This window comes from Scatophagus argus, chromosome 23 (assembly GCF_020382885.2).
Source record: "Scatophagus argus isolate fScaArg1 chromosome 23, fScaArg1.pri, whole genome shotgun sequence".
NCBI classification, from domain to species: domain Eukaryota; kingdom Metazoa; phylum Chordata; class Actinopteri; family Scatophagidae; genus Scatophagus; species Scatophagus argus.
In genome coordinates, this window is record NC_058515.1 from 13,509,396 (window position 1) to 13,527,237 (window position 17,842).

Here is a 17,842-nt window from a genome sequence, read left to right on the forward strand (position 1 = left end):
TTTTCTGAATGTCAGCATTTATTTTCTGTAAAATTTCGTAACAATTTATTGCTCTTCTGTATAATTTCCTTAAACGTTCATGTGAGGGTTTGTGCAATCTGGTGATCAAATCAAGTTCTTCCTCCAGTGTCAGATTCGCATGGGAATTTGGCGCGATGCTGCCATCTAGTGGCGATGGTAGTATCGCACAGAACTTTAACGAACATAATATTTCACTGACTCTGTATGAAACGTACATGAAGTGTTCTCTCTGTGCATTTCAGGCAGAAATGATGCATGAATCGATGTGGAGCTCAGGTTCAAGGTGGAGGAATTCGGCTTTTGAGACAAAAAATACTAAAGAAAATATTTCACTGCATATAAGAGTCCTGCATTCAAGATGTTACTTAAGTTTAAATATGGCAGTATAAGCAAAATGTACTAGTAAGAGCTCATTGTGAGGTAAAATGTCCCCTGTTAGTGTTAGTGTTAGTGTCCGATGTTTTCTGCATGAATATTACTGCTGCATTCCTTCAGCTTTTGCAGTACGACTCCAGGAATGTGCCTTTAATCCTCTAACTTCCTGGGATTTTGTGATCAGTGCAACGGTGTTCATGAGGAAGTGGGTCAGGAAATTAAAGTTGAGAATATGTAGACGGGTCCCCAACTTGCTTCAGGCTACAAGCCCTGTTGCTGAGCTCTCCCTTATCGTTGCAAAAAAATAAATAAAAATGTGGGAATAAAATGTAGGTCAGAGGGTTGATTCAGCAGGATACACACTAAAGATTTGTGCTTCAAGAAAATACAAATGAGAAAATGAAGCCGTCGCCAGACAGAGATGTGTGAATGTATACACACAGGAGCTTTTTCATTAGGTATAAACAGAATCCAGGTTTGTCCTGAGCTTTGGGACTGGCTCCTGCAGCCTGAGGGAAAGCAGAAGAGATGGTATGTATGCATCAGTTGGTATCATTTGGCAGAGGAAGACCCAGGAGGAGTTTTATCTCCGTAAGTGTAAACAGGACTGGGACACTGGCATTTCCTGACCAGAACAGTCTGAAAACAGAAAACACACGGGGAGAAGTGGGTGCACTAACAGCAGGACAGCATGGAGGATAATATTTCAAATCTTTGGCTTTTTTTTGGCACATATTTACATCAACTTGCATTACTGATGTACTTTACTACTACTATTATTATTGATTGATTGATTGTTGTTGTTTTAGCCGCTATAACTGGAATTGATTTTCTTTAATTCCAGTTCATTTAAGGATTTCTTAATTTCTTTCTCATTTCATAAGTTCTCCAAAGTTGTATTTAAGCAAAGTGCTCGTGTAAATATACTAATTCACAATCCATTGCTGATTGATAACATGCAGAAAATAATAACAATTAACAGGCTAACTATGTGGCGGAGCAGCGGAGGGAAACTGTATTTAAATTCCGACACTCGGTATTTTTGTCCCTCCCAGTGTGCCGTAGTCGGCCTTATCATTCAATACCGGAAGACAGGAGGTCCTTTTCCCCGCAGACTCCAACATGGTGAGCTGGTTTCCCTCACGATTCCTCTCTAAAATAATCACTAAACATCACTTTATGCTTTTGTGTAATCAAACACATATAGGTCCTGGTTTGAGATTCCACATCTTATAAAATGGTCGATGCCTAAATTGTAACTAAAAGCGGTGATTCTTGGTCTTTACTGATGATTTAAAAAGACCTAACCCCACTTTGGCTTTTATCACCCGCAGCTTGTTAGCTTGACTGTGGCTAATACCGTTAGCTTGTTAAATAAACGTTAACCGCTTATCTGACGAATTGTCGTTTTTCTATAAGCTTATTATCGTACATTTTCAACACGTCCGCTGTATTTAATAGTTGAAAAGTAACGCATAAAAAAATCTGCTTGGCGTGTGATAAAGTTAGCCTGGCTAGGCCGCAGCCGGTTGCTACGAATCGGCGTTCATTTGTGCTGCACGTTAGCTCAGTACGCTAACATGGCTGACCGCGGGTAGTCTCATAATCGGGCTTTCTAGTATCGTTTACTTGAGAAATAAACGTTCATGGTTCTTACTCTGTCCTTGGACAGCCATCGTCAGTTTTTTGACGCTTTAATTGACCGATCTCTGTCGTCCTCTCCAGGCAAGAGGACCGAAGAAGCACCTGAAGCGCGTCGCAGCGCCAAAGCACTGGATGCTTGACAAGCTCACCGGAGTGTTCGTAAGTAACGTTTCTTCCAGCTTTTCCTTTACTCTAATGTCAAATTGTGTCGTTTGGCTAACTTGGATGTGAGTGTGTATGTCGGGGGCGCCGTGAAAGTGCTCTCTGAAGGATGGCTATGCAGCAATGGTGGCGTTTGGGTACACATGGATGATGCGTGTAGCTGAATACACTTTGTCTCAAACTTGTTTACGTAACTTTGAAGTGAAAGAACAAAACGTTTGCTTTTGCAAAAAATATTTTTTATGCACTGCTCAAACAGTTTTGACTAGTTTGGTAGACATCTGTCACTACTGGCTCTCAATGGGAGTAGAACAGCAGTTTGAACAACTGGCTAAAAGAGCCCTGTTCATATTGTTTTGTCTTGTTTTAGTTATTAGGGATTTTCTCAGACACATGTAGTCCAGTGATTTGAGTATGTTATTCAGGGGGACACAAACTGGAACTGTTTGCATTCTGGTGCAAGTGAAGCAGATGTTCATTTCATATGCATTTCTTGATCTGCTGTGAAAACCTTAAAATGTAGATTCACATGCACATCTGTTTGACCAGGAGGACCACATTGAGCTGTTTACATTTTTACCACTGCATTTTTCATAGAATAATCCTTGAAGTTATTTATACAATTGAAATATATGCTCAAACTGCTTGTTAGGTGAAGTCCAAGTCATTTTGACCTAAGAGTTCTCACAAATTGTGAAGAGTAGATGAAGCTTCAATTGGAAGCTGAGCATTATCGGCTTCAGTTTTAACAGATTTCTTAATTTATTCATCTCTCAGGCTCCTCGTCCTTCCACCGGTCCCCACAAGCTGAGGGAGTGCCTGCCCCTCATCATCTTCCTGAGGAACCGCCTCAAGTACGCCCTGACTGGGGATGAGGTGAAGAAGATCTGCATGCAGAGGTTCATCAAGATCGATGGCAAGGTCCGCACTGACGTCACCTACCCTGCTGGATTCATGGGTGAGTCGAGCTGTCACACTTCTGTAGGGCTTTCAGTGCAGCTACAATGGGTCTCTGGTTACTTGTGTATGACTGTGTAGGGTTTAGCTTCTATGGTAAAGCTTGAGTCGGTTATTAGGGAGCTGTGATGAATACGTGGGTTTGATCAGCAATGAGATGAAACTACACAACCAATCCTCTAAGAAGTTCTGAGCTCCAACTCCTAAATTTAAATGTTTCTAACCAGTTGTCAGAAGTTGTTAAATCAACTCTCCCAGTCAAGATACGCAGTTTGTAGTGAGAACAAATTGTTTTATTCCCAAAAGTGTGACTTTGAAGTTTAAATTGTTTTTAATTTGTTAGAATAAATTTGAAACTTCATTTGCCCTCGCTTAGCTTCTGTCCCAAGGTGTTTTAGACAAATGAGACGATGGTATCTTCTCAGAAAGTCGGGGGATTTAAAAGATGGCCGAGGCGTCAGCAGGTGTAGGCTGTTGATCATGAATGGGTTCGATTTTTCTGACGTTGTCATTAACTTTGGCTGTCTTAAAGGTCAGACTTTGATATGTTCGGTCTTTTCACGACTTGTGTTTGAATATTGGATGTGGCTGGGATGAATTCTGGCCGGATTGAAATGCAAATGTGTTTTGAGGGCATGTCGTCATCTGGAAGGGGAGTTGTGATTGTTGAATGTGTTGTCCACACTGAAACCCACTTGACTGGATTAGAAATTAGGTGAATCAGAAATAACACCAAACGTTTCCTTCACCATCAGACTACTTCAGTCATGAGGGCTGTCGGTTGACAGGAGGAGTTTTCTTTGAATTTTGTTGTTTCTATGCATTTGCAGGATTTTTAGTTTTTGTACTTCCTGTCGCAAAGCAGGAAGGATGGCCTTCAACACTCACACCTCTTTCAGGACTGTCACCCAGTCCGTTTTCTCCTCCACCTCGATGCCGGCCAGCAGCCTCATATGGAGGTGTGGCGTTTTAATTTTCAAATCCAAGGGAAGCCTTCGCAGCTTGGCGGCCGTGGCCTATTTATATACATACACACTAAAACACTCGGGCACTCTGGGCCAGTAGCGAAGGAGGAATATTAACACAACAGTTTTTGTCGCAGTGATGTAATTTGAGGTGTCTTGAAAGTTGTTGAAGTGTCTGTTGAATTGGCTGTGGGATGATCCTGTTGTCTTTGTTCATCTTCAAAATGTGACATGGTGGTCTTGGGTCCCTCTGATTAATGGTCCTGGTTTTATTCCGTGATGGTAAATTGGTAGCTTCAGAAAGAAACTGATCACTGAAGATTTGAAGTAGACCGAAAGTTGCTAAAATAAGACAGGAAGCAATGTTGGAAAAGACCCTTTAGTCACAGCATACTTGGTGTGTGTCGGGTCAGGGTAGAAATATGTTTGGTAACACAGCTAGAATTCTTAATGTTATTATTTTTTTCAGTATAAGCACCACTTAAACATTAACTAAAAATGATTTGGATATTAATGACTGTGTGCTGCTTCTGTTTTCCCAGATGTGATCAGCATCGAGAAGACTGGTGAGCACTTCCGTCTGATCTACGATGTGAAGGGACGTTTCACCGTCCACCGCATCACTGCTGAGGAGGCCAAGGTAAGAGGCAAACGTGACCTTGTATTTTTAATGAATTTTTATTTATCTTGCATCCTAGCTTGATTTGTTCATATCTTAACAGTCAAGTAGACTGTTAATAGAAAGCGTAGACAGGAAATGAGCACAAAGAGGGCGATGAGCAGCAGTTGGATCTGAAAGCTTCCTGAAGTACCACATATGTTTAAAATATCCCTTCAAGAATGTAGAGACAAATGAGAAGAATGAAAATGTCAAAATGTAAGAGTTTGAGGTCTTAATTTGATTATTGTCAGTGATGGCAGGTTCGAGTCACATGACTCCTGATTTGTTACTCTGGCTGGGGTTTGAGCTTTGGCAGGCGCTCGGCTGGTTTAATCAGCCTGTGAGCTGGGCTTTAAGGATTTGGTGTAGCTTCTCACCAAATTTGGAGCTCAGCTGTGGCAGCCGATGGCATTTCAAAATGGTTTAATCTCAGAAATCCCGATCAAATCTGGGTTATAATCCTCCGGGAAGAACTACAACAGCAGACTGGCGTGGCAGACCTGCTGGCCTTGAACACTGAGATGAATGGCGCCCGCTGATTGTTTTCGGTCATGTTGTTCCTGTCCTAACTCATCTCCTCCTCCTCCTCTGCAGTACAAGCTGTGCAAGGTGAAGAAGATCATCATTGGCACCAAGGGAATCCCCCACCTGGTTACCCACGACGCCCGCACCATCCGCTACCCAGACCCCCTCATCAAGGTCAACGACACGGTCCGCATCGACCTGGAAACCGGCAAGATTACAGACTTCATCAAGTTTGATACCGGTAGGTGTCTCTCACAGCTGCAGCTGTGGCTCGTTCAGCATGAAGAACCAGCGATCTGTTTGTTTGGTGGATTTAATGACTTCCTTTTGTCCTTCTGCCCCCTCCAGGTAACCTGTGCATGGTGACTGGCGGTGCTAACTTGGGGCGTATTGGTGTGATCACCAACAGGGAGCGTCACCCTGGCTCCTTCGACGTGGTGCACGTCAAGGATAGCACAGGCAACAGCTTCGCCACCAGGCTCTCCAACATCTTTGTCGTCGGCAAGGTGATTAACCGTCAAAATACTCTGCTCTGTTACGTGAACACGCCAGTCGGCGAGGAGCAGCCTGTGAATTCACTGCTGCTGTGCAAAGCTAACACTGAGCGCGTTAGACACACTCGCGGAGGATGTCAGTCGTACCCACGAGGGAAGAGTCTCGCTACACAGAATGTTTTGTCTCAGTTGAGACAGACATTGGAAGACTTTGGAGCAATGATGACATTTTCTGGTTTTGATCAGCAGTGAAAATACACTACCAATTCCTCTAAGAAGTTCTGAGCTCCTTGAAAAGGAAACGTTTAAACTCTGAAACTCCTTCGTCATTAAAACACTAGATGACTTTTCCTCGAGTTCAGCAGCTGAGGGTGTGGCAGTTAAACTGAACAAAAAGGCTGTAAACTAGCTTTCTGCAACATGGGAACAAATAAATACAGTAAGATCACGTCCTGCACTTTGTTCTCCCAACGTTTTTCCTTTTTGGAGTAAAAATGCACTCAGTTTGCCCACACAAAACTTTTCTTCTTCTTCTGCTGCTGATCTGGTGGGATCTTCTCAGCTCTGACACAAAAAGTAGCTCCTGAGCGACATGCTGTGTGAAAAGCTTCACGTTGTTCCCTCCGCTCGAACACATTGAGTGATTAGAGGACGAGGCGGTAAAACGCTGCACACTTTGTCTCTGCCGCCTGACATTTATTTAGCCGCAGACGTGACCGGAGCTGTCAGCGGCGCGGTCGTCTCCTCGCCGCGTGGCATTAATCCGACGGCTCGGCCCTGCGCTTTTCTTCACCTTCTGCCGAAGCCGTCAGATAAATGTTAGCGAAATCAAGCGCCGACCTTCTCTTGGTCACAGGAGTTTTAATGGCTCGCGTCTTTCTTTGTTTTACGAAAATGTCGTCCCTAAAACCCAAGTGTTCAGTTAACTGTCGCACGTGTTGGAGTACGTACGAGTAAACGACTGCTCAGTCCTCACAGCCCCCCTATTGATCGTTCTATCAGCTGTTTATACAAGTCCAATCTTTCTGAATCCTCACATGCTGCAGACTGGTTGAGAAAGAGGATTTTAAGCCTGCTGCGTTAGCCGAACGAGGTCCCTCTGCGTGTCCAAGTAAACCGCAAAATCGGACTTCAGCGTCCCAGATTCCACCTGCATGACCTGCTGCTCCCTTTGGTCAACACTAACAAATCGCTTGTATCCCTCTTGTCTTGTCCAGGGCAACAAGCCGTGGGTGTCCCTGCCCAGAGGAAAGGGAATCCGTCTGACCATCGCCGAGGAGAGAGACAAGAGGCTGGCCGCCAAGCAGGGCAGCAGCTAAAGAGGTCACGCAGAAGACAGTCTGACGCCCGCTTTTCAAATAAACTGTTATTTACAAAACACTCGGCTTGTTTCGGTGTGTTCTTTACTGCGAGAGGTGGCGCTAGAGATGCAGGCGAGGTGCTGTGGGCGACGGCTGCTTCAGGTCAAAATGTGTTCAGTGTCGGTTCAGGTAAACCTCACGTGTTTGTTTTTATCGAGACTAATATGGTCACAAGACTTCACGTGGAGGTGTTCATGAGGTCACTCGCAGCTTCTTGGCCCAAAATAAAATAATAAACCTGCCAGTAGTTTCACTCTGATAAATTATGCTACAGTAAGTGAATGAAACAACGTTCAGATAATTCATTAGAATTACACGCGTTTTGTTTCTCTGTAATGATCAGGGACGGCCTAAACACGTCTGGTCGTTTATGGTGAACTTTAGTGGGGTTTGGGAAAGCGATGGGAGCTTTGGTTTGGTTTTGTATTCCAGCTTTTTGTCGGGAGTGACGGAGCTCATCGCCTCGATGGCTTCAGAGCACGTGATCCTTGTGGGTTGTCGCAGCAGGAGGAAAGTATAAATGAAACCAATGAGACCAGTGATTGGTCTGCCAGCAAACCCAATTATTGCAAAAACCCTGCAGCAGGTATTAGTGAAGCTGGTGGAGGTTTTGGAGCCGAGCTGTGTGCAGTGAACTGTCCCTTTTCCTCTGGCACCGGATGAATCCCTCCATCCCTCACCTTCAGGCAGCCCGCCCTCCCTCCCTCCATCCTTTCTTTCCATACCGCCATGCATGCATCCATCTGTTTCTGCTCCTAATCCCTCCGCTCCGTCCTTTTCCTCTTTCCTTTTTCCAGTCTCATCCTCTTTGTATCCCCTCACCCCACCCCTCTTTTTCCCCCGTCCTCCCCCCCATTTCTCCTTTTAAACTCACCCTTGTTTCCTACATGCTGCATCCTTCACCACTTCCCATCTTTCCTTAGGTTTCCTCCCTCCATCCTTCTCTGCATCTGTCTCTTTTCCTCCAGAGTAATCTTTTTCTTCACGACCTCCCTTTTTCATCTTTCCTCTCTCTTCTTTCCTACTTTCCACCCCTCCCTGAACAGCTCCCATCTCTCATCCTCCCTCTGTCTCTGTCCTGCTTTGCATCAGTCCCTGCCTAATCTTCCCATCCCTCCCTCCCTCCCTCCCTTTTTTCCATCCCTTCTTCTGTAAATAGCCACCATCTTTCTCTCCATCTTCCCCCCTTCCCTCTCTGCCTCCTCCACCTTTCCCTCCATCCCTGCGTCTCTCTGTGTTCTGACTTCAGTACCAGTCCATATGGTGACTGCTGGGATACGGCCTGCTCCGCGCTGCAGAAACCTGGCCTGATGTACGCCACCTGCGCGCGTGCGTGTGTGTGTGTGTGTGTGTGTGTGACGTATCCTGTTACGGTCCCTCAGATTCACCTGTGAGTGAGTGAGTGTGTGTGTGTTAGAAGAGATCACCTCATGACTCCCATTTCCAACCCCCGCCTGCCCCAACACACGATTCACAACAACACACACTGTGGGAGGCTGTGTGTCAGTGTGTGTGTGTGTGTGTGTGTGTGTGTGTGTGTGTGTGTGTGTGTGATGCTGCATGGCTCGCTCCCATGACCGTCTGCTCTCTGACACTCTGGACGGTGCAGTAATCCATCATCTCTGGCATGGAGACGTGTTTGAGGGCGGTGAGTCTGGTGTATTCTGATCCTTAACTGAAGTAAAAGTACCATTAACGCTGTGAAAATACTTCACTACAAGCAAAGCCTTCCTTCAGTAAGAGTATGTCATCAGTGTGTACCACAAGATGCAAAAGTAAAAGCATTCACTTCCTGTCCGTGTTTTTCTCTCGTATCTGATGATCCAGGAAGAGAAAACGAAGGAAAACAGCAAGATAAACTTTATTTACTTTCAGTTTTCACTCGTCCTTTAATGAGATGTAACCATGTGAATGCACCTGAACCCACGCTGACCTTTGACCTTTTGACGTGACTCGAGGCTCGGCACGCGAGCCCATGAAACCAAGTGAAACCGCAGACTTTAAATGCTTTTAGGCTGCGTGGTTTACTAACAAATCAAAAGTGGCAGCGTTGTCCCCGATTTTATTGGCCCGGGACCAGTTTGTGTAAACAACAAGTGCACACACACACACACACACACACACACACACACACACACTCACAGGGTCTTTGAACATTTGAAATATGAGACTCACCAGACGCATGCTTTGCTCTGGTCCTGCTCGGCATCCCCTTGTGAGAGGAACAACAATCACATTTGATTCACACACACACACACACACACACACTCAGAGGCTTTGAAGTGCATTTGGCTGGATGGTGACAAAAGTAAAAGAGCTGAGCTGCAGAGGGAAAATATGGAGGAAAAACATCCACTCGACGAGCCGGAAACTCCTGTGCTCACAATGCCCGCGCTGGGCCGGAAAACCGCGGAGTGACGTCACGGTTATTAATCAAAAAAGGGGCTTTGCATCCCATTATGTTGTTTTCTGTAAACACCCGACGTTAATTCTGCAGCTTCTGCATTTTGTCTCGAGCGCACGCTGCTTCCGGGGGGCTGTTAAAGGTGAGCAACCCTGTGAGCAGAATGAGCTCGTTTTAGTCACTAACTTGTTTTAAATTACTCCTCTTTGTGCAAGCCTGTCGGAGATGTTTAATATGCGCTCCTTTCTGCTATTCTTTCCACTTAATTGATGCTGTTCGTTTTATTCGATTTGTTCTCATTTCGTGCGCCTCGTCCGGTTTTAGTTCTCCTCTTGCGCACTTTGTAAACTAGTTAAGGTTGATCATCTGACCACTGAGGTTAATTACTCACCGCCAACACGAGTCTCTTTGGGATGCAGTGGAAAACACAGAATAATAATAATAATGAGAAGAAGAAGAAGAGTGAGAGTAACGGAGGTGAATGTGGAACTCAGAAAAGTGGGCTGAGCTGTTGAAACAATGAACTCAGTCATCTGGGGAGGAGGGGGAGGGAGGGGGGAGGGAGGGGGTGAGGACAGCTGTTTCTAATCAATTGCTTCCATGTGATTGACTGACTGTCGGCCGATTGGCTCGGCGACGGTCTTTTGACAACTAGTTTATTTGACCAGTTCGAGTTGACTTGACGACCGCGCTCGCCACCCAACTGACTGAGTGACCCGTTTCGTTGTCATGGCAACTGATTGGCCCGGGTGACGACGCCGACGTGATTAGCGCGAGGCCACGCGAACGGATGATGTAATGCTGCCTCTCCCTCCCTGCCTCCCCTCTCTCTCTCTCTCTCTCCGTCTGCCTCTCCAGCCTCTCGCACTCAGCACTTTATGTCAACATTTTTCCTGTTTTGCACACACACACACACACACACACACACACACACACACACACTCCTTCTCTTCTGTCTCTCATAACGTTCTCGTGTTGATGTTTTCAATTGTGTCAATAAAAGGCCGCTTATGTTGAAATTCCTTCTCCCAGCCCCACACACACACACACACACACACACACGCACACACACCAGACAGACGCAGAAAACGCATGAACAAAAACATTTCGGTGGGCCAAGTTCACGTCAGGGAGGGGTTTCTAAAGGGGGCCCAGGGGGCGCTCTGAGGGCCAGATGTGCTGGGGGTGGGGGTGGGGTGGGGTACGAGCCTTCGAGAAGAGGAGCAGGGAGTTTTCACAAGGTTCCAGAGAAAGGAGGCCTGGAAAGTCCTGCCGAGGAGAAGCTCGCCGAGAAGCCGTCAGCGTGCAGCGAAGTCGCCTCAGGCTGCAGGAGGAGACGAGCAGCTGCAGGGTTTCGGCGGTGGAACGGCCGAGTGCGCTCCTCGGCGAAACGATTAGAGCTGGAATAAATTACGAGGTCGGTCTTTGAGAGACAACAACGACCGTAAGGAGGTCAAAGGTCAGGGCGCTTAGAAACTCCTGAGTGTGCAAACCACTGAAGAAGACAAAAGAGACGCGACGCCGAGCGGCGGCCTGTTCGGTTCCCAGTCAATATTTGATGTGTTGTTCTTGCTGGGAGCATAAATAAACCACAGCCAGTCAGTATGCTGATTTTGACATGTGATTGTGGCGGCCATCTTGGGTCAATATGTGCATCTGAAAATGCCAGAACACCTCATTTCTGCAGGTTTCACTGAAGGTCGTTTCCTAACCCAAACCACAGTCTTTTAGAGATGTTTTAGCCCCTAAACGTAACCCAACCTTGACCGCCATCTCACCATCCGACGGACAGGCAAATGGTCATCATAACAGCTTTTACGGTCATTTTTAACTTAATGAGCAAACAATCGTGAGGAAATCAAAGCTGTGCCAAACACACTGAGTGATGATGGACGATGGACACAGAAACAGGAGAAAGGTCTTCAGAACACCAGAGGAAGACAGTGAAAACGATAGCCTCCCCAGCCGTCTCCTCCTCAGGGTCCTCATGTGCGCCTGCAGGGTCTTCGAGAGACACCCTGAACGCGTCTGTCGTGTCCGTGTGGACTTTGCGGGGAGCACAGAGGATCAGGCCTGGAGGTGTTGGTAATGTTGGTTGACCAGAGAGTCTTAGCTCTGGGCTGAGGTGCGTTCAGGGGCTAGAAGAAGGGCAGGAAAACAGAAATGACCCTTTATGAGAGGTGCAGTGAGATCCAATGATGATGTGACTGTTGTGAAAGCTTATGTCATGGACGAAAGTAAAGCCAAACATCTGGATCGCCCCCTGGTGGCTGGCTGCAGTACAGCTCATATGCCCCTCCCCTCTTCCATGTGAACAGATGGGACATGAGCCAAACTAAAAAGTACAGCTCAAATGATGGTTTCTGTCATTTCTGGTCATTTGTTTCACATTCTGGTGTTCATGTTCCTGATTAGTTTGGTTTTAATCGGTTATTTGATGCTGTGAAAGGGGGTGAAACATCATGATTAGCAGCTGAGCGCTGCTCCAGATTAGGCTTTGGTGTTGTTTAAAGGTTAGGGAGGGACTCGTCTTTGTCTTCTCTCATCCCGTGTGATCTTAGTAGCGTGTTATGTGTCAAAGCACTGACGTCTCCATCCTGGAACATGAGTGGAGGCCTGGACCTGTGCTCAGTTTATAGAGTGAAGAGAGAAAGAGGGTGGAGGAGGAGGAGGAGGGTGGATTGCTGTTATTCTCCTCATTTCCAAACCCCAAATCCCCTACTGACATGTTTTGTGGCGTTTTAAGCTCTTCCTCCATTTCTGTCCTTCATGAAAAAACTGTTTAATCGCTAATAAATGAATGCTGGATACATGGCCAAAAGTATGTGGACACCCAAGCGTCACACTGTAGCCGCACACACACGCAGTTGGAAGAACATGAAATGTATTTTTAATAGGAACCAAGAGGCCCAAACCAAAAGTAAACAAAAGTATTTGGACAGTTGTTGTCACTCACTCAGTGACACACGTTCACACGTGGGCACGCACAGTTACGTACAGACGTGCCTGAAGGGCTCCCGAAGAGCCTCTCATCTTCATTCGTCTTCCTCCCCATCGTCCTCCTCCTCCTCCTCCTCCTCCTCCTCCAGACAGGTTTCCTTCTCGGGAAACACCAGCCTCTTGCGCCCCGTGTCGCCGCGTCAAGCCGGACAAGATGAGATCTGATGCTGGCCTACAAAATAAAAGCACGTCTGGATGAACTCTTGTCAAGACGCTCCTAGCAAAATGACATCAAAGCTTGTCATTAAGATATAAATGTACAGTATAAAACAGTGCAGTTGTTTCGAAACTAATGATGAAACTGAATCCCATCTGAATTTTACTGCTGTTTCCACAGGTGTGTTTGTTTGTCAAAAGAGGAAACCTGCCTATAAACTATATCTTATAATTTAGAGAAAACGCAATTAAAGAAAAACAGATCAGATCATTTTTAAAGTTCAATTTATGTTTTGGACTTTGTTTGACTCACTCAGAGAAGAGAAGATGATTAAAGTATATCAAGTGCCAGTATCGCATACGTTTGAACTTTGATTTTGAAAATTTAAACCGGATGTTTTGTGTTGCACCCTGGCTAATTTGACACCAGCGTTCACAGCCGCTGAGTCTCTCCTCTACGCCGAAAAAAAAGAGAAAAGCTCACTCGCAGTCAAAAACAATGAGGGCGCACGACGCGCAAGTCGCTCCGAGCGTCTCCGGCTGCGGCGGAGTTTTTTCCCCCGGAGGATTCGTAGCGTGCGTCTGTGCGCCAACCGGAGGGAGAAGGACCACGGGAGTATAACTTGACCATCTGCGGAGTTTGTTATTTTTTCGTGGGGGGTGGGGGGGAGGTGGGGGAAATCATGCCTTTTTGCAAGCGGACGATACTTCCGAAAGATGTGTGCAAGCCCGACGGCGGGAGGCTGCGGGAGGCGCAGCGGCAGGCGGAAATTTTTGGGGACTTGGTGGACGTGTGCAGCTTCAGCCTGTGCTCGGTGCTCCGGCAGCTCTCGGATCTGTCCCGGCACTCGGTGAGCATCCTGGAGGAGCTGGAGGGAGAGCTGGTGTCCATCTGTCACCGGTCAGGCGCGCTGGAGGGCAGGGTGGTCCGCCTGCAGAGGCACGTCGCGGACCTGGTCAGCAAGCCTCCGCCGAAAAGTAAGGAATTAAAAGCGTTTAATTTAAGACGACACACACACACACACACACACCTGGAGCCACTTTGCGCAGTTTGCATTTGATGGAGGAGAGCAGAAGCTGCTTTTTAGTCAAGTCTGTGGTGTCAAACTTTGGGATATCAGCCAGAATTGTTGCTTCTCTGGAGACTTCTGTGGTTTGCAAACCGTGCGGTCCAGCTGATGAGGGTTTGAGTCAGTGAGAGGCGTGTTATTAGAGACTTTGTTTACCGTCAGCTGGTGTCCTACGTGCAACTGCTGCAGGAAATGTGAGCGTTTCACTCCCGGATCCAGAAAAGTGTTTTAAAGGTGATCGGAAAAGTGGAAATTTTATTTAAAGCCCGATTTAATGAGCAACATGTGATGTTTGGGGGGGGGTGGAGACCGGGGGTGGAGGCCGCGCGAGCATGTCAACAAGTGATGTGAGAACGACGCGAGCTGAGTTTTAGCTCGCGGTCCTAACATGAGGAGCTCTGACGTTGGAGAGCAGTGACTTCCTGTGGCTCTGGTGTTTCGGACGCGCGCGTTTACAGGATGCTCCTGAAGGCAGCACAGTTGGAGTGTGGATGCAGGAATGTGAACTTGGTGCAGAAGCTAAGATGTCATGTTAAGAGTTGTGTCACCTCCTTCACTGCTGATGCTTTGGAGGGTGTTGATGCTCCACCGGCATGTCTGATTGATGAACGTGTGGGGTTTTTATCAGAGTCAGAGTTTAAAGGAACAGTTCACTTAAAAATGTTTGGAGGCGGGCAGATGATGACTGGATTTTCATTTCTGGATAAACTTTATTGAACTGTTCCTTTAAGACATCAAAACCAGCACGGAGCCAATCGTGGTCCAGTGTAAAACCTACACAAGTGTGATGTGGAAACTTGAAACCTGCAGCGCTCAGACCCTGAGACTGCTTGTCCGTGAAGCAGGAGACATCTTGTGTCCAGCTGCTAAACGTTAGAAATGAACAATGTTTGCATATTTGCAATTCACAATCTGCCTTTCTATATATATATATATAAATAAAAACTTTTTGTTGAAAAAAAATCTTCTCAGACACAAGTTGCTATTCATAAAGCAGAGTCTTCAAACTCGTCTTCGACTCAAGCAGCGACGTTTTAGGATTCAGATTTTATGTCCTCCTGCGTTTGTTTGCGTGTTGGACTCTGAGTTGTGAGGAAACACAGGAGGCCTACAGTCAACGCTGAACCTGAACGCCTCAGCAGTAGACACAGATGGAGGACTGAAGCCGCCGCTGCTGCTCAGGCTCCGTCCTGTGTAGACACAGTCTTAGTTGTACTTATCCTCGCAGTCTTTAAGAATTTTCAAGACTTTTGCCCGCCATCCACAGAAACTTTCACTCAGTCAGAAACTGACTGGTTGAGACGAGTTTTAGACCACCGGTCAGCATGTAGGCGACAGTGGAGTCCTTCAGGTAGTCAGTTAGGCTCTAACAATAAAAATCAATCATCTCAAATGTCCCTGTGATTCATTAAATCAGCTTACAGTGCAATACAATTCATCAGCCTTCCACAGGTGATCAATACAACGAGACAATAACACTCAGTGAGGCCTTTTTCTTGTTGTTTTTGCAGTGGATTAGCCCTTTAAAGTGACATTTTCCGACATCAGTGAACGTGACAGCAGTTCCCAGGCAGCTCAGTTGCATGCTGGGTAGATTTGCACCGCGGCTGCCGAGGCTGTTTGGACAAACTTTGCATGCAAGTTATCTCACGTCGTTTTCTCTTTGTTTGCATCGAGGCTTGAGAGCAAATGAATAAGACGAGTCGACTGTGAACTGTGAGGAGTTTACGAGGCCGTCAGCAGTGTGTGTGTGTGTGTGTGTGTGTGTGTGTGTGTGTGTGAGCAAGCGCGTACAGTACGATAAGAGAAAGTCCCTCCAAACACAGACCAGATGTAGGACTGGAAAGAGCAGAGGAAGAAAGATAAAACAAAACGCAGCTCATCTTTTAGTTTACTTTTACAGACAGGAACTCGCCCTGTGTGTGTGTGTGTGTGTGTGTGTGTGTATAGAAGCATTTCACATGTTCATCTCTCTGTGTGAGATGCAAACATCCTCGCTGCTCTTCTTCTTCTTCTTCTTCTTCTTCTTCTTCCCTCCCGTCTCTAAATTATGTGTGGGTTCGCTTGCTGTATCGCTAACATGTGGGCAGAAGCACACGGCTGAACGATCAATAGCTTCGTCTTTCATCGCCATCGTCCTCCTCCCTCTCTCGCCTACTGTCTGAGCAAAGACGGAACGCACTGATCTGACTTTCCCTAAACGAATAACGTTCAGGGCTTTTCCTCTTTTCCAGCCACAAGTTGGGTTTCTTTCACTCAGCAGATTGTTACCTCACGGCGACCCAAAAGCCTTTTCAGCCACCTGTTTAGAAATATTTTCAGTATCACACATTGCAGTTGTTAAATAAGCTTAACGTTTTCTTTGTCCTCGTGCTTTCTGCCGCGGGAGGCCAACCCTACAAACCTAAACTGTCTCCTGCTGCGCCACAGGCTCGTTCCAGTGTCTGGCAGCGCGACCGTTGAGCTCGTGGTCTCGGTTTCAAGCTCTGATCTCAGATCTGTAATGATGAGAAAAAATCACATTCTTTTCCCTCATTCGTGGATGTGTGTGCTTTTCTTCCCCCCTCCTATAACGACCGCGGACAATCCCCGGCTCCACCTGCCAAAAAAACAGTGAAACTTGGTCAGAGTTGCGCAAGGCCACATTGGAACGCGTGTTCCAGGCCCCAGCGAGGCCACCCGAGTTTGTCCAGGAGTCGGATCACCCGAGCTGCTTCCAGAGCCTCCAGCCCTGCAGCCATCGGATCGTTTCCCTCCCCGACCGGGACGACTGATACAGAGGAAGAGGGAGTCACTTTGCAAGACCTGTGTGTGTGTGTGTGTGTGTGTGTGTGTGTGTGTGTCCAGTTTCCGTTGGAAGTTGTCACTCGCAGGGTCCTGAACTTGAGGAGTTTGTCCTCTGCAGCCTTCTGGTTCTCATACTGGGTTTATTTCCTGCCATTTTCTGTTGGCTACCCTGAGTGTGGCAGGAGTATCCCAAGTATGTGAGTGGGAACCAAACTTAAGTGTTTTCTTTTGGTGCTTTTTTCTTTTTTTTTCCGGCTTAATTCTGTGGGAAACCGCTTTCTTCCTCTGACCTGAAACTGATTTAAAAGGTCGATTTTGCTGCTGAAGTTTGTCGGAACGAAAACGTTCCCAGCTCGGTTCTGAGTTTGTTTTTCTCCGAAAGGGAAAGAGATCTGCTCTCTGTGGTTCTCCCGGACGAGTGAGATCGCAGCAGGTGTTTTCCCTCGGCTGTCAGATGCGACGTCACCTGCTGTGACATCACCAGCTGGGGGCGTGGCCTGACATGCAGCCCCTTTTCTGCTGTTGAGCGGACAGGACGGCTGTGTTGGTTCAAAAGGCAGTTTGCAGCACTGGTTGGTGCTGGTGGACGACGTGTTTGTGCACGTCAGTCGGCTGTTCAAGTTGTGGTTTGGAGAGCAGGAGGACGCAGACAGGCGTCCATCATTTCATATAAAGCACCCGGGTCTCCACCTGAATCTGAATCTGTTGGAGTTGCATTGTGGGTAATGTAGGCGCCAGGTTTTGACGGGGGGGGGGAGATGAAATCAGTTAAAGTTCTGTCTGTGTTGTCTGTGGTCTCCTCTCTCTTGTTGTGGTTTCGAGATGTCGCGGTTGACCAAAGTGGTGAGTTTAGAGTGAAATGACTTGACAGTTTAAGCTTTAGGCTGGTGCAGCTGCCTGCTGAAACGCACTGAGCAGAAAGAAAGAAAGATGAGAAACTGTCTTTTGCTTCGCTCTTTTTCTCTCTCTGAATGCCCTCCCCCTCCTCCCCCTCCTCCCTCGTTCCCACGGGTGGACGTGGACCACATGACTCTGCGTCCCTCCCTGCTGGCCCCTCTGTAATTCCCCGTCTCTACTTTTCTTCCTTCTTTTCCTTTCCTCCTCATCATCCTCCAGTGCTGGAGGCCTCGTAAAAAAAGCTGATTTTTAAATTATGGATTTTTTTCGTTTTTGTTTTGTTTTTTTTAAAAATATATTCAGTCTCTGACCCCGCAAATCGACACGCTCGGTGGCGATGGATGACGTTTACTTTCATTTTGG

At 46.8% G+C, this 17,842-nt stretch overlaps 2 protein-coding genes and 2 non-coding genes across 5 annotated transcripts in view; all 4 read left to right on the top strand.

Annotated features, from left to right (window-relative positions):
* Positions 1 to 1,445: 1,445 nt before the first annotated feature.
* Positions 1,446 to 7,184, top strand: rps4x (ribosomal protein S4 X-linked). Its single transcript, XM_046379920.1, has 7 exons — positions 1,446 to 1,521; positions 2,122 to 2,199; positions 2,980 to 3,160; positions 4,667 to 4,764; positions 5,380 to 5,551; positions 5,659 to 5,816; positions 7,022 to 7,184. The coding sequence occupies exons 1-7, from the start codon at positions 1,519 to 1,521 to the stop codon at positions 7,121 to 7,123; spliced, it is 792 nt and encodes a 263-aa protein (XP_046235876.1). The 5' UTR covers positions 1,446 to 1,518; the 3' UTR covers positions 7,124 to 7,184.
* Positions 3,282 to 3,356, top strand: LOC124055117. The gene has a single exon (XR_006842577.1). It is a non-coding gene; the product is annotated as a small nucleolar RNA SNORD61 (small nucleolar RNA).
* Positions 6,021 to 6,093, top strand: LOC124055116. The gene has a single exon (XR_006842576.1). It is a non-coding gene; the product is annotated as a small nucleolar RNA SNORD61 (small nucleolar RNA).
* Positions 7,185 to 13,149: 5,965 nt separating the features above from the next.
* Positions 13,150 to 17,842, top strand: part of nhsl2 (NHS-like 2) — a 99,140-nt gene continuing 94,447 nt past the window's right edge. For both annotated transcript variants that reach the window (XM_046380621.1, XM_046380620.1), the window contains exon 1: positions 13,150 to 13,703. In XM_046380621.1, coding sequence (XP_046236577.1) covers positions 13,409 to 13,703 — 295 coding nt within the window. In that variant the 5' untranslated portion in view covers positions 13,150 to 13,408. The remainder of the gene's footprint in view (positions 13,704 to 17,842) is intronic.

Coding starts and splice junctions, on each gene's coding strand:
- rps4x (XM_046379920.1), top strand. Junction 5,552..5,658: donor CTTCATCAAGTTTGATACCG/GTAGGTGTCTCT, acceptor TGCCCCCTCCAG/GTAACCTGTGCATGGTGACT. Junction 5,817..7,021: donor ACATCTTTGTCGTCGGCAAG/GTGATTAACCGT, acceptor TGTCTTGTCCAG/GGCAACAAGCCGTGGGTGTC.